This window comes from Scomber scombrus, chromosome 13 (assembly GCF_963691925.1).
Source record: "Scomber scombrus chromosome 13, fScoSco1.1, whole genome shotgun sequence".
Taxonomy (NCBI): domain Eukaryota; kingdom Metazoa; phylum Chordata; class Actinopteri; order Scombriformes; family Scombridae; genus Scomber; species Scomber scombrus.
The window spans coordinates 14,850,330-14,865,391 of NC_084982.1; the positions used below are offsets into that span (position 1 = coordinate 14,850,330).

General features: G+C 39.8%; 1 protein-coding gene across 2 annotated transcripts in view; it reads right to left on the reverse strand.

Moving 5' to 3' along the window:
- Positions 1-52: 52 nt before the first annotated feature.
- Positions 53-15,062, reverse strand: part of LOC133992728 (bromodomain adjacent to zinc finger domain protein 2B-like) — a 52,266-nt gene continuing 37,256 nt past the window's right edge. Inside the window, exons 14-38 of one of the 2 annotated variants that reach the window (XM_062431441.1) lie at positions 14,401-14,611; positions 13,705-13,797; positions 13,554-13,615; positions 13,195-13,260; positions 12,252-12,317; positions 11,753-11,797; positions 11,522-11,548; positions 10,411-10,476; positions 9,904-10,044; positions 9,082-9,336; positions 7,889-8,112; positions 7,310-7,384; positions 6,947-7,181; positions 6,782-6,844; positions 6,351-6,495; positions 5,584-6,242; positions 5,098-5,386; positions 4,751-4,906; positions 4,432-4,586; positions 3,996-4,201; positions 3,584-3,719; positions 3,032-3,178; positions 2,557-2,861; positions 1,384-1,527; positions 53-1,257 (exon numbers count right to left, since the gene is read on the reverse strand). In XM_062431441.1, coding sequence (XP_062287425.1) covers positions 1,110-1,257; positions 1,384-1,527; positions 2,557-2,861; positions 3,032-3,178; positions 3,584-3,719; positions 3,996-4,201; positions 4,432-4,586; positions 4,751-4,906; positions 5,098-5,386; positions 5,584-6,242; positions 6,351-6,495; positions 6,782-6,844; positions 6,947-7,181; positions 7,310-7,384; positions 7,889-8,112; positions 9,082-9,336; positions 9,904-10,044; positions 10,411-10,476; positions 11,522-11,548; positions 11,753-11,797; positions 12,252-12,317; positions 13,195-13,260; positions 13,554-13,615; positions 13,705-13,797; positions 14,401-14,611 — 4,119 coding nt within the window. In that variant the 3' untranslated portion in view covers positions 53-1,109. The remainder of the gene's footprint in view (positions 1,258-1,383; positions 1,528-2,556; positions 2,862-3,031; positions 3,179-3,583; positions 3,720-3,995; positions 4,202-4,431; positions 4,587-4,750; positions 4,907-5,097; positions 5,387-5,583; positions 6,243-6,350; positions 6,496-6,781; positions 6,845-6,946; positions 7,182-7,309; positions 7,385-7,888; positions 8,113-9,081; positions 9,337-9,903; positions 10,045-10,410; positions 10,477-11,521; positions 11,549-11,752; positions 11,798-12,251; positions 12,318-13,194; positions 13,261-13,553; positions 13,616-13,704; positions 13,798-14,400; positions 14,612-15,062) is intronic. The other variant, XM_062431443.1, reaches the window with a different exon arrangement.

Here is a 15,062-nt window from a genome sequence, read left to right on the forward strand (position 1 = left end):
TATAAATGAAAAACAATACATTTAAAGAGGGCAGATAGTGAGGGCTAAATGGTGCCATTTTGAAAAACAGATTTATTTTATCCGTGCCACACACCCACTATTTAAAAATAAAGTGTCCTACAAAAGTCACTACTCATTTCACAATATTCAGTATAAAAAACAGTTACTTCAAGCTGTCTTGAGATGTCTCAAGTGGACCATAACTCGGACTCACAGCTGGATTTAGGTTTCATGTCTGTCCACAGGATGTCTGACGAGGCTCTGGCTGAAGGAAACACTTGGATATGAAACACACTGTGCACCACATCAACTCTGTCCAGAGGAAAAGTTCAACCTCTTATGTAATGGTTTCCTACAGTAACATTGTGCAGGACACACATACAGTACACACACACTGAAAAAAAAATAAAAATAAAAAATAAAAAAAACACCCATCATCCACTGTTTAGAGGTCAGAGGTCAGGCACTGTAATACTGAGGATACAATTGTGTGAGAGGATATTCAGCACAGGCAACATATGAAGTGCTACAATCATCCTTATGCATTAACAATATTTTCACCAAGTCTGTACTGTATGTACACACTTTACATGTTAGAAATAAGACGAATGACATAAATGAACACTGTACATGTGTCAGCGATACCACTTTGTATTTTACACAATTTAATCACAAATGCAGATGAACATCTACTGGCACCCCAGAGTCACAAAGCTGTAAACATTTATTTTTTTGATTGGCTTGTTTAATAGTCGACAAAACAATCTTTAGATATTTTTAAAGCTGTGGTGCAATCTTTCTTACTTTTCCTTAGAAAAGGCTGAATCATAACATAAATACCTGACAAAATAAATACATCAAGTTATAGTACTGATGATAAAAAAAAAAGTAATTGACCAATACAATATCAAGTTCAAGAGTCAGTGCGTTTTGATGAAGAAAACAGTATTGCACTTTGATATAATAATCCATGAAGTGATTTCTCCCAGGTTGAGTAGGAGGATCACTCTCACATTGCACAATAGTGTTATTATAACCATGTATTGATTTAGTGTCACAGGTGAAGAGTTTGATATGTAGACAGCATGGAAAGTCCACACTTGAAATGTTTACTTCAGCAGCTCAGTCCAGCGTTTGTCCAAGAATCTCCTCATGTTGTGGCCAGCTCGTCCGATGGTGGAATCGTCTTCATTAAATTTTTCACAGTTATCAAAAACCAGGTTCACGTCGATGATGAAAGTCTCTGAATTTAAGTACCTGTAACCAAAAGAAATTGTTTTAATTTCGGTTTGTGTGAGTCTTGTAAATTAAAACAATTAAAATGCACATTTAAAGAGAATGTCTTTACATGCCAACACTAAACTGAAAAAAACCCACACATACTGGTTGTTGGTGAGCTTTTCCCTGATGGTGGAGAAGTCCATGGGCCTCTTGATGATCTTCCTGTATCCGGGGACAGCTTTGAGGTTGACCGGTGTGAGGAAAGGCCAGGCGTCCTGATGAGCCTCCAGCTCAGCCAGCAGCACTCTGCAGAGAATAAGCAGCAAATAAAGGTCAGCACTCTGCACTGCAAAAAATATGTTTTCACTTCATTTCAAGGTAGTTTCACCTGTCAGAGAAAAAAACCTGACACAAAACTGCCAAAAATATTTTTTTCAGTATTTAGAATTCAGTATGATATGAAATGAAAAATAACTTAAAAGAAATTGTCAGAAAGCTGAGTGTAGATGGAGGAAAAGTAAACTCCAGCTCCACTATAATATTCTACGTGATCACCTTTCAGATTATAATGAGATGCTGAGAAATGCCAGACAGGCTCACTTCTCTGAACTCATTAATAAGAACCAAAACAATCCTAGGGTCCATATTACAACCACTGACAGCCTGATGAATCCCACTTCCACATGCCTCACTGATTTTATTCACAAATACTGAGTAAGTGCAGTGAATTTTCAGCCTTATTCAGAGATAACAACAACTAGAATGAATATTAATCAGACATGGTTGGATAATGTTTTAGAAAGCATTAAGTACTCTGTGTACTTTGCAGATGTGATTAGAAAGGTGGTCTCTGAGTTATGTAAACCACTTTGTTCCCAGGCACCTTCCCTGATGCATTAAAGACTGCTAAACAAAATTATAGTATAGATTCCTCAGTTCTCAGTAACTTCCGACTCAACAAACCTCCCTTTCTTTCACAAGATTTCAGAAAAAGTTATTCTTATACACATAAATACTTTCTGTAGGTCCCGTCCAAGCAGCAACCTCAAAACTGTAGTTCCTTAACTAGCCACTTGAGGCTGGCTCCAAAAGTGAGTCAATCCCCAAAGACCCCCCTGTTACAGCAGAAATAAACATGTTTACAGCCTGAGTCAAAAACGGTCTGTATAGACAATTTCCCCTTTCAGATAACTGTATGAGGTGGTGAATTATTATATAACTCATCCAATTAAATTTTATTGAGGCTTAGAGTTATGAATTATTAACAGTGAGATAAACTAAGGTAAATGCTGCTAGGTCCTACACATGTTGTTTCTAGCATGTGTTCATACCTACCGGCACATCGGCAGCTCATTTGCGCTGTTGTCTTTGGCTGTTTTGGCTTTTTTTGGACAGGACACGGGGCTGTCATGCTTGGTCTGGGTGCTGGGTGAGCTCTCGTCTCCTCTCCTCTTTTTGAACTCCTTGGTACCTTTCTTTGGCACACTGCTGCTGCTGCTGCTGCTGCTGCTGGCAGCCTCCTCTTTGATGAGCTCTCCTGCCACAGATGGCTTACTATTTTGTTTTACCTCACTGCCTTTCTTCCCTCCTCCAGCTGTTCGGCTCTGTTGCTTCCTACTCCGGGGGGATTGACCACTTTCCTGAATGACAGAGCACAGAGAAGAATGGTGTAAAGACACACATAAATCTGCCATATTAATGAGGGCATACAATACAGCTATCTTATCATTTGATAATTACAGGAGATGGGGCCCCTCAGATCTACTGAGTCTCAGCTCTGTCATTAATCACTCAAGACACGCTGGCGTACCTTTGCTACACAAGTGGGACAAAACCAGTCGCCATCAGGTACTGTGGTGATCTTGGGTTTGTGGCAGTAAGTGTGGCAGCCTTTGTCACAGCCATCACAAAGTAAGAGCAGTCCTTCATTATCTCCCTTTTGACACAGCTGGCATTGCTGGAAACACACCAACATATATGTAATTACAAATTCAAAGATATAGATATAGTATATAGTCACCACTATAAAATGTTGTGATTTGTGCAATATTATGCAACCAATGAATGAACACAGATTTATTGCTGATTGTGCTATGTCTGATATTGTTGTTACCTGGTAACGGTGCATTGTAAATTTAATGCTGAAAATGCTGTATTTTTTAATTATTAAAAGGAAAAACATCAATTCATATAGTATTTTGGATAAGATGAAATGATAAGCTATGCAGCCAGAAAGCATAGCTTGATCTTCCTCGTATTTTAGTGTGAACTTTAAATTGTAATCTATGTTTATTTATGATTAAACTGTTTTATAAGCATATTTGTGATCATGACAGAAAGAGAGAAACCAGATGACACTAACCGCTTTCATGATGGATCTTTCCCAGGTGATGGATTTTTGCAGCTGCTGAATGCAAAGCGACAGCTGAGCAGAGCTGCGGACTTCACTGAGAGCTTTATGCCACAACCTCATCCCAGGAGCCACGTCGTCCTCACTGCTTTGAGATCACAGAAAGTGAGACTGTAGCGTAACCATCCAGTAATCACAAATACAATTTGTAACAATATTACTAACTAACATCAACCAGTGAAGAAAAGTATTTAATATTCTGTTTAACTGAATGGAAGAAGCAGTATACAGTATATAGTGAGATTAAGGGTCTAGTGTGGGAGGAACCTTCTTTGACCATCCTCACCAAACACTGGTTAAGCTGGACACAGGGACATTATCAAATGTGATCTGAAAGGTTGTATTTTAGGGGCTCTTTAGGTACCTTCGCTCGATGTTCCTCTCCAGCTCTGCCAGCCTGGTGACAGCTATGTCAAGGGGATTGTTGGGGTGTCGCACCACAGAGCCGCTGAGTTCTTCCTGGCTGGTTTCTCCCTGGCTCCTTTTCTCCAAAGCCAAGGAAGAGAAAGGCTTGTGCTCATGATAGACCAGATCCTCCTTCTCTGACTGCGGCTCAGGATGCATCCAGCCCTGATGGAGACAGCAGTAAAATGTGGCCATCTTAATAAAGTACCATACAAATCAAGCTTAAGACTTGTAAACCTGCATTTCCACACAGACAAAAGCCATGACTAAAATACAAACTAGGAACTTTTTTTGGGAGGTGACTAAACAAATCACTGAGTCATTATGTTTTGTTTATTCATTAGTGGTTTATTTTTTGGATGATCTAAGTAGATGAAAGAACAGGGTGCTTATACCTTGACCTGCAGGCTGGCAGAGATGACTTTCCTCTCCAGATCCTCGACCTGCTGCAGCAAACTGATGTCCACCTCCATGGCCTGCTCCTCAACACACCAGCTGTCAACTGTCTCTGCACTCATCCCCTGCTTTTCCAGCTCCGGCACGTCAATCGCTGTCACCACAGATGCATACAAAAATTACACAGCATAGTAATGTTAGAAAGCAATCTTACTGTTATCCATGCACAGTGACTATGTATCATGCCACAAATAATCTTTTTAGTTATTCATATCACTGCATCCTGACTTTAAGACATTAAAGGAAATGTGGACCCACCATCTTTGCTGCTGTCACAGAGGTGGGTCATGAACTCCATGTGTTTTTGGATCTGTTTCTGCAAGACTTTCTCTCTGACGCCTCGGCTATGGAGTGCCTTCACCAGACTGTGTAGTTCCTCCATGTCTGACAACCTCCACCAGCCACGCAGCATCTCTGCAGACACAATAATTCCCAAACTTACACTTAATGCTCATTTCAAATGTCACATGTTAATTGTTTAATTTTAGCTATGGAGCATGAGTGAGTGACAGTCATCACAGCATGTCTCCCAGGGCTGTTAGGTCAATGAATGTTTTTAGTCCGGCATATTTCACTTGTGCATACTGGCAGTGTGCCGGTCTTACCCTCGGGGATAGGCTGAGGACAAGGGTAGTCCTGGGTCTTGGCCACCTCCACAGCAGGGGATGAGGCACAAGGGGGCTTGTCACTTGGAGCCTCTGGGGGCTCACTCGTGCTGACAGAGTTGTTATTCTCCAGGGAGAAGACCCTGCTCTCATTACCCTCTGCATGCTGCAAGGCCAAATCCAGCATGGGGGGTAGAGATGTGCCAGGGAAGGGCAGGCTGGGACTCATCGCTGTGCTGGACATGTCACACAGTGTCAGTCTGCTTTGATGAATGCCAGACTTTACTTGCTGAGAGGAAGAATACACAACACTTTGAATTTTGAGCAGACAACAATTTCATTCTACTACTGCTTAGTTTGCAAAATGGAAAAAAGATCAAGTAATGCAGATCAACATTTACAACATGTCCTGTCCTGAAAAAAAGCAAAGTGTGATCCAGAGTAATTGTGACTGCAATGGAGAAAGCATCATTGTTATCCACCAACCTGAAGGACAGACAATTGCATGTTATTGATTGCTGCAGGGGTGCTGGAGGTGGCTGTAGATAAGGGATTAGGAGAGAGGGAGGAGGGAGATTTGGTGCCTACAGTCTGTGAGGGAGAGGAAGAGGCTGGAGGGCTGGAGCCAGAGGTGACTGAGGACTCATCGCACGGAGAGCGAGGCAGGAGGCTAAACCACTGGTTGCTTTTGTCTGTCAGCATCTTGGAGAACTGGTCGTCATGAAGAATAGACTGAGGGCTGCCAATCATCCAGGGAGTGCTTTTGAGCAGAGATGGTCCGGAAGCATCCATTTTATCCACCAGTCCCTGCTGAGTAGTGGCTGGTTTAGAGGTGGGATATGATGGATAACAAGTAGTGGTAGTGGTAGGGGCAGACGAACTGTTCTGAGAATTGATGCCTGAGTCTTGGGACATTTTGGTAATTTCAAGGAGTTTGCTGAGCTTAGAGAAGGATCCAGGTTTCTGGAGGAAGAGGTTGAGGCTATCTTTGTCCTGCTGGTTCTCTGGTGTGGCTGTGTCCCTGTCTTTGCCCTGTGTTTGGCTGGAGACCACTTGCTCTTTCATCTCCTCCTGTTGCTCCTCTTTGACCCTGATAACCTGAGCAGTCATCTGTATGTTCTTGTCTTTCTCCTCCTCTTCATAACCTGAGCACAGCAACCGTGTAAAAGAAAAAACATTACACAATTGTTTTAACCTGTAAATGGTAAACAAAGAAAAAAAGTGAATAAAACAGTGTCAGTTTGAGTTTGCACCTTCGCCACTCTCCACGCCTTCAACAAATATGCCGCCACACTGCGGAAGGACCCAGTAACGTCTTTTATAGCGGTCCTGTCCAATCATCATGGAGCGCAGTGAGTGAGAGGAGTTAAACAGCTTCTGTCTGATCTGACTCTGTTGCTAAAGAGTATAAAAAGTACATTGCATTAATATTATTGTATTAATTTACACTCCATTTTATTATTATATATCATATTACTATACAGTTGAACTATGATGCAAATCCTGTCGCGGTGACTTTAAATTGGCTTAACTCTCATGAAAAATGCAACATCCCACTCCCAATATGTAAAACCCATAAATACTTTTTATTGAAAATAACAAAATGATAAAAAATACAGCCAGATTCTAACTTGTATACACAGTGCTGTTAAATAAGCAGTTTAATGATCACACAGTCCCTCACCTTGTATGTTTTCTCAATCTGTTTTTCCAGCTCCTCAACGCTGGCTGAGTGCACACTGTTGTCCTAGATGAAAAGATCTCATTAGTGTGAGGCTCAGCTGACATTTACTTCAACAAACACTGATTTAGCCACTGGCTTCATTATTAGGATCTTTTTGTCACTGACCTCCTCGTCACATATTTCTGCTTTCCTCCCTTTCTTTCCACCAGATTCTTCCTCCTCCTCATCGTCATCATCTCCTTGGTCCTCACTCTCGTCATCCTCATCCTCCTCTTCATCACTGTCCCCTTCTTTCCTCTTGCATTTGTTTCTGGCAGTGGGGATGACTGAAGCGTGGCTGTCCTCTCCCCCCACACTACTGTCTCTCTTCCCTGTCTTCTTGGCGTGAATGCTTCTTAACCTTTAAAAGACAAGTGGACAGAAGAGAAATTGAAGTGAGATTATAGAGTAGACGTTGATGGGAACTTTGAAGTATTTCAAGTGGATGCAGAGAGTCTTTTATTAATAATTTAGGGGACTCATACTCACTTGCGAAGCTTCCCCTCGACAACCCACTTATCCTTCCTTAGGTTGGTCATGTGATCGATGTGTTTGTCGATTTCACTGCAAAGTATCAGACAACATTAGAGCTGACGTTTTGGTGCCCTTTTTGTTTTATAAAAAGAACATGAAACATTTGCACCACACTGCAATGTGCACCAGATGTCTTTCAAAGTGTTACCAGTACAAATAAAAAATTGATGATACATAGTTTGATGCAACCTTGTGAAACTGTCCACGAGACCACAATTTGCCATATTCCTTTTGACACTTTCGTTATTTCGTTAAAATTTAAGCCCCCATGAATAAAACAAGTCAATACTTTTCACTCTCAACTACAGAGCTTAATTCATTTGCTTCATGCACATAAAGGAACAAATATTTATTCTATGAACTGTATCGTGCCTCGAGCCTTAAAATTACCATGATTCATTTTAGTGACAGTCAAGTTTGATATGATATATGAAAACCATTAACATGACTGCCTTATAAAACTGAGAACTGGTTTTATTTGTCAAACAGCAAAATCAAACACGCATGAGCGTCAGAGGAAGGCAAGATCCTCACCTGATCACTGCCTTACTGCAGCAGAGCTCATTAACCAGGAATGCTAGCATGGAGGCCTTCTGAGACGGGTTGTGGGCCTGAAAAGCCTTGGTCCTGAGGCTGAGGGTTAAATCAGCCATTTCTGTCTGCTCACAATGACTCTCCATGTAGATCTGCAGGATCTCAGACACGTTGTCCCGGTTCTTCCCCACATTAGACAGGTGGTCCCCCAAGGCAATCTTGCTCTAATAGAAAGAATGTTTCAGCACTGGAGTTTACTCACTGTTTTAACAAACAAACGCTTTATATTTTTAACCATATTTTTTGTATGTATATAGGTGAATGATTAAGCAGATAAGAGTGAGTCTGGTTTTAAGACAGTCCTTTCACAACCATAATATCCTAATGGTAAGTGCTTAAGTGCTCTCTGGGCTATCTCTAGAAAGCTGTGAGATATAATGATGATATAATCTTACAGTCCTCTATCCCATGTCATTGTGCAAACATCTCCCTCAATGTTAGAGCCTGAGACAGCATCTTATTATGAGCAAAATTATGTAAAATCACGTAAGGGCATGATTACGCCCTACAGAACAGCATGGGGAAAAGGCTTTGAGCCATGGAATAAAATTACGACAAACTTTCCGACAGTGATATCCTCAAACAGATAAGCCTAGTCATTTAGCTGCACAGAGCCAGAGTACTGATAAAGCCTAGTGTTTTCCAACTGTTCAGCAGGAAACAGCTACAGTCCACAGAGTGAACTTAAGTGGGGAAAAAAATGTGATCATGCTGTTACAAGGGCAGCCACTATTGACATTCCCTTAAATGTATTATCCAATATTGTCAATGCTCTAAGTTTTTTTCTAAAATGTCTTTAATAATACAAAAATCAACTTTCAAGAAATGTGCAACTTCTGAAGCCAAATGTTCCCTCTGTTGACAAAAGCAGTAAATAACAGTTCTGCAGCAGAAGCAGTGAAAAGCAGTAACTGAAGTTAATTAACTTTTTCTAGTGATAGTACAGAGGTGACCAGAAATAAGGGAAGAGTGATATACAATGAAGGTCTTCCGTCAGATTTGAAATGGGGATGATGCCTTTTTCTGGCACAGTAGCAGCTGTGTACTTGTTTTTCTTCATGTATGCACATGTGTACAGCAACCATCTGCAATTCAACTGGACATATAGTGCAGTTTCAATGACAGACTCTTACCTTGTGACCTGCAGGTATACCAGGATCGCACACAGCTGCAGAGACCATGCTCACCAGCAGGTCCTGCACCTTGCCAGCACTGTCCCCAATGTTGAGCAATCCCTCTTGAAGGTCACTTAGGTTGAGCATGTTTGAATTTATGTCCAAGCCCAGCACCTTTCCAAAGCTGCGCAGAAACTGCAACACCATCAGGCAGTCAGAGAAGGTGCTTCCTGGTAAGACCAGGCCAGGGATACAGGACAACTCTGGAAGTGGCTGGAAGGAAAAACAAACAAGATTTAAACAACAAAATATATTTATCATCTCTCAACAGTTTGTATCTAGGGGCTGTACACCAATAATCTCACTAATCTCACTGGTTGTAATACAAAACGCAAACATTTGAATGCAATATTTTTTTAATATTTTGTCAAGCTTCAGAGAACTGTGTTAAAATATTTCTTGTTTCCAAAAATTATTTGATTATAAGTATTAGATCAGTAATACATTGGTTGGTGTAATGTCATCTGTAGCCACTTGGTGGCAGTATTGTGACCTGCTTTCTGTTTAATCAATTCCAGATGCTTTCAGTGATATTAAGCATCTATTTTGGTAGATCTGATACTGAAACAATGAGACCATAAATTTGTCAAAAGCAATTCTAATATTAACGCCTATAGTTCCTACAGTGATTATACTGATTGATTTCCATGTCCAAAAATCCCTGGGCTAGTGGAAAATCTAATCTTTCCACAGACATCTACTCCACAGATGGAGACTGTCCATGGTGACATACATGAACTCTCATGCTCATCTGCCAACAGCTCCACTGCCTGTGAATACCTTATGATCTGCTAAACACATGTCTTCATTTGGTTTCTTCAGCTCTTTCGCCTTTTCCAGTTCCTGCCTTCTGAGCTCCAGTTTCCTTTCCTTGTTTAACCGTTTCTCATCTTTCTTCTCTTTCTTCAGACGCTCCTTCTCCTACAGCCAAGATAAAGACTTATCATAAATGTGTCTTTTCAATACTGCAGCGGAACATTGTGCTCAATATTGCTTGGTCACATATATTACACTCTTTCAATAAGGGACGGATATAATACAAAGCAACAAACTATGGCGTCAGTTACCACTGTGTCTAATTAACAAAAAGAGCTGCATAAACAAGCACTTTACAGTACATTATTTGACAGGACGATGCATGTAGTGTATTGTATTACACTACATGCACACTTTATGCTATGTCCCATCACTGCAGAGTGCTATACTTTTACATGAAATTGCAAAGGAATAGAAAAATACTAAACAAATGAAAGGACAGGAGCAGATGTCAAGTCAGCAGTTACCCACCTCTGCTTTCTTACGAGCCTCCACAGCCTTCATGAGCATCATGTGCTGCCTGCGTCTTTCCCTCTCCTGGCAGAGCACACACACAGTTTTTTTTAATTCTATTCACAGTTTCCTTTTTTTTTTCTTTTAAAAGGAAATTGGCCATAGATGTAACACAACATTGACACCATGGCATGCACAGAGGAAGAAGAAACATACAGTAGATCACCATTTGTCACAATAGTCACACCGATGTCTCTGCATTTTAACTGCAGTTAAAGTGCAAAGACATACATGATCAGTGAAACCAAAAGGAAGACAATGATGAACACAAAGCAAAATGAGGGTAGTGATACGTACACGCAGCATAAGCTTAAGATTAGAAACAGACGTAACTAATTTGAGCACATTGACAAGCAGCAGACAGAAAGCTGGTGCAGGCCAAGAGTTTTAGAACTTATAAACAGCAGCAACAAGCAAACCACTGACTGAAATTAAAATAAATACTCAGTATCATAAGAAACTAGCAATACTTGCTGGAAATTGCATTAACTCTGTTTCAATTGATGTGAAAATAAAACTAAAGAGTTCAGCTATATTACACTCCCTTACAGTTTAGATAGAAAGAACAATGACATGATAATACGAGAGTGGTTTTAAATCTATAATGACAAACATTAATTAATTATGAAACATACATTTTGATTTCTTTAACTCGTGGTAAATCAGAAGCAAGAATGCAAACTGTACATTGACTTTCAGATATAATGGATTAGAAATGTTGGCTCACATGCTGCAGAGTAAAACGATTTTGAGGTCCTAAATTTAATCAATCTAAAACAGAAACAGTGTAATTGATAGTGTTCTTTCAGGCTATCAGAGTGCTTTGCATCCTGATATAATTTCTGCAGAGTCAAGGCATTTTTGATCGCACTGGGCAGATAATGGATGTGGTTTCACTGAGAGACAAATAGCGCAGACATATGCAGTGCACTGTTCTGGAAAAGCCATGCAGAGGGATGTAGTATGACTGCAGCCAATGATACACTTTATGCATTGCTGTGATGGCAACCATTTATCACAACACGTTCACAATATCTTGTTAGATGTACAGAAACAAACATATCCATACCATATCTAGTCTATGCCTCTCCAACTCCTGGTAGAAAGAGTTGGCAAAGTATTAAGAAAAAGAAAACCACACATTAAACTCAATGCAAGCAACGTCCAACCTCCAATGTGTATAGTAAGCCAAAATAAAACCCAAGAACCCCAAAGCATAATTTGACAGGAAAAATATATATTAATTTGAGTTGCTGCAAATGATGACTGGTTAGAGCACCACGTGGACTAAAATACCTACCTGGTGCTTCAGTATAACGGCTTGCAGTCTTCGCATCTCTTTCTCCTTTTAAAATAATGATGAACTCAATAAGAAATCACATTATATATACATACAAATTAACATAATTTACACAAGGTGGACACAAATGGCTGGCCTTCTCATCATATTCAACAACAGCCTGTTTAAGGGCTCTAAACTTGGCTGGTTGAGGTATTGTGACATAGTCAATGCCATCATTTGACAGGTATATGTAGGATGCTTTTATCACAGTCACTCATCAAAACTAAGAAAATCTTCTTGTTTGCACTGAGAAGCAGTACACCGCAGCGAGGACATTACACTGCAAACAGGCTGGGGCAAAAAGAAGGTTCAGAGTCAGGTGCGAACAGTACGGGACACTTATTGCAGCTGAACAATGCAACAGACTGTCTTTACAGTAAGAATAACTTAGGGAAGTTTGAGAATGAAAGCAACAGTGGACAACACGATCAGAGGTTGTTCTTAAATATCATCTTACTTTGTTTCGTTTCTCAGCCTCCAATATTTTAGCATTAGCTGCTTCTTCTTTTCTCCTTCTTTTCACCTGTGCATGTAAAACAGATTTTAAGGTCATGAAACAGCGGTAAATGATACTCATTCAAAACAAACAGCAACGCTTTGGCTGAATAAACATCTAATAGCAGACATTTTTGATTAATGAAAAATCATCTGAGATCATTTTATTAATCAAAATCATTACTGTACCTGAAATTAATAAAGAACTAGAAAATGATCTCCAATGCATAAAAAAACACATGAATCTGGTTTATAAAAGAAATATCACTTAAGTGTTTTACTTATTATTGCATACAAGTTTTGTACGCGTTTTCCAGTGCTGTCAATAGAAAACCTTCCACCCAAAGCTGAATACAGCCAGCGGCTTACTGATAACGTCAAATCTACCATACTGACATCTTGAGCAATGAGATAATTATTTCCTACCATTAGCACTGAAAGACAAAATGGCTGTAGTTATTATAAAACACCAGCAGGCAATGTGAATAAATTAAGCAACATTTCTATCAGTAATTATAGCCGCAATGAAATCCTGTTAAGAGCCGCTTGCCAAGCGTGTCAACTGAAATTTGATTTATAAAAGCTAAAATACTTCACAGCCTCTATTATTGGGTGAATGCAAAATAGGTATTTCACCTAGCCATGGTATACTCGGAGCCACCTCTTACTTAATGAAATACTGTATTTTGTATTAAGCTCCATCATGGTCTGAGGAGATTTTCATATTCAATGGCACTTTTGCAAAAAACCAATTAAGCATTAGTCACATGTACTCGGCAGATGTAACTAAAAGTGGGACCACATAATTTAGGTATAGCCTTTGGTCGTTTTTTTTTTTCAAAAATCCTATCAACAGCAGAAAGGAAGTGTTTTAGAATGTTTCTGCAATAACTTTCAGGACGAACCTCGAGAATTTGCTGTGCACGGAGTTCTTTCTCCATACGATTTTGCTGAATGCGCTTGATCTTCTCCTGGTAAAAGGATGAGGGCAAGATCAAATGAATTAACTGTTAAGTCATGCATGTTATAGAGTGGTGGGGGTGTGCGGGGTGTGGGGTGAAGAAGTACATTAGGTCTATGCCGATGTGGAGGGAGCAGGATTTTGAAGAACAGCAACTTACTTGTAGAATCTTAAAGCAATTCAACTGTGCTTAAAACCTTTTCACCTTGGACTGCATAAACCCTTGAGTATGAACAGAACAGCTGCAGATTATGAAGCTTTTTATGGAAATATTAAACAATGAATGCATAGAAAAGTCCTTACTTGCTGTTTAAGAATCTTCATCTGCTCCCGCTTTTTCCTCCTCTCCTCAGCAGCCATTATTGCTGGAAGACACAAACAAATGAGGCCTGCACACAACATGTAATCTTGGGTAAGAGAGGAGAGCATGTCTAACTAGACAGCAGCTGTTTACCTTGTTGCTTCTTTGCCTCCTTGGCTGCTTGCGCCATGGCCTGCTTCTCAAGTTTTCTCATCATTTTGATCTGTGCTGCCTGTCGAGCAATTTCTGCAACATGATGAAATATGTTACAGAAATCAAAGGCCCTATTGAGCTAAAAGCTCAAATTAAAAATCTACTCACAGAGACTCTTAAACTACCCAAAATATCTCACAACAATCTTCAGAGAAAAAAAATCGATCTTTTAGCAGCAACACACTGTTTTATGTCTAAGTGCAATAATGATGCAGCATTTAATGTGAGAGTAAAAACAAAAGAGCACGTTAAGAAATAAAGCTACATGTCTCAAGCCCCTTGCTCAATATCATGTCTTAGTGCTGCATCGTGTTTTGGACTATTGAGAAATGTGTATTTCTGCCTCTTCTGAGATGGATTTCACCATGCATGATTCTACAAATAAACTCTTACAGCTTAATTTTAGGGACTGGCACCAAAACATTCCCCCTTGATATTTTAGATGAATTCTGCTGTTAACCTCTACAAAGCTATTAAACTTCATTAATGGAAATCTTGAAGTGACATCAATTATCCTCAGGAAAAACATAGACGCAGCGAACCATGAAGTGGAAATGAAGCTAATAGCTGTTGTTTTTTTAAGCTGGACTTTCTCTTGAACATATTTGGTGACACATTTCTAAGATGTGAACTGACCTTGAGCCTCCAGTTTACGTAGCAGCTTAGCATCGCTGACATCTTGGAGGTTTGGTTCATTAACATTAGGAAGATGACCCTTCCATGCTCTGACCCCAGTGCCATCACCTGTCGGCTGGTGCTCAGACTTTGGTTGACGGCTGCGCCTCCCATCCATTGCTATGATACTGGAAGCAATCTCCTCCTCAGGCAGCAGGAACCACTGTAAACCCTTGATCATTTGAAGTAGAAGGAGGAGGGATTGAAACACACCCGCACAATATTTGTTGTACATTTTCCTGCATTTAGGAAATAGCATTTAGGAAATTCATTTTAAAGTTATTTCATTTCATTTAGGATCAAATTTTGGTCCTTAATATAGGGTGGGTTTAACAGTTTTTCATTAGTCTCACCACCCCTTAAACCTAATGTTTTCTACAACAACTGTGAAATTCATAATTTACAAATGATGGTTTTATTTTGGCAGTAGATCACATGACAATAATAACAGATTGGAAAGGGAATGTATTTTCTTACATCAACAATTAAATTGCTTTATTTTCGCAGAATAAATATCAACATCTGTCATTGAAGAAACTTAACATGAATTCTAGATAATGACTACCCCATTATGAAGGGGTTTATGACAAGAGATCTATCCAGGTAATGGGAAGTCCTAACAA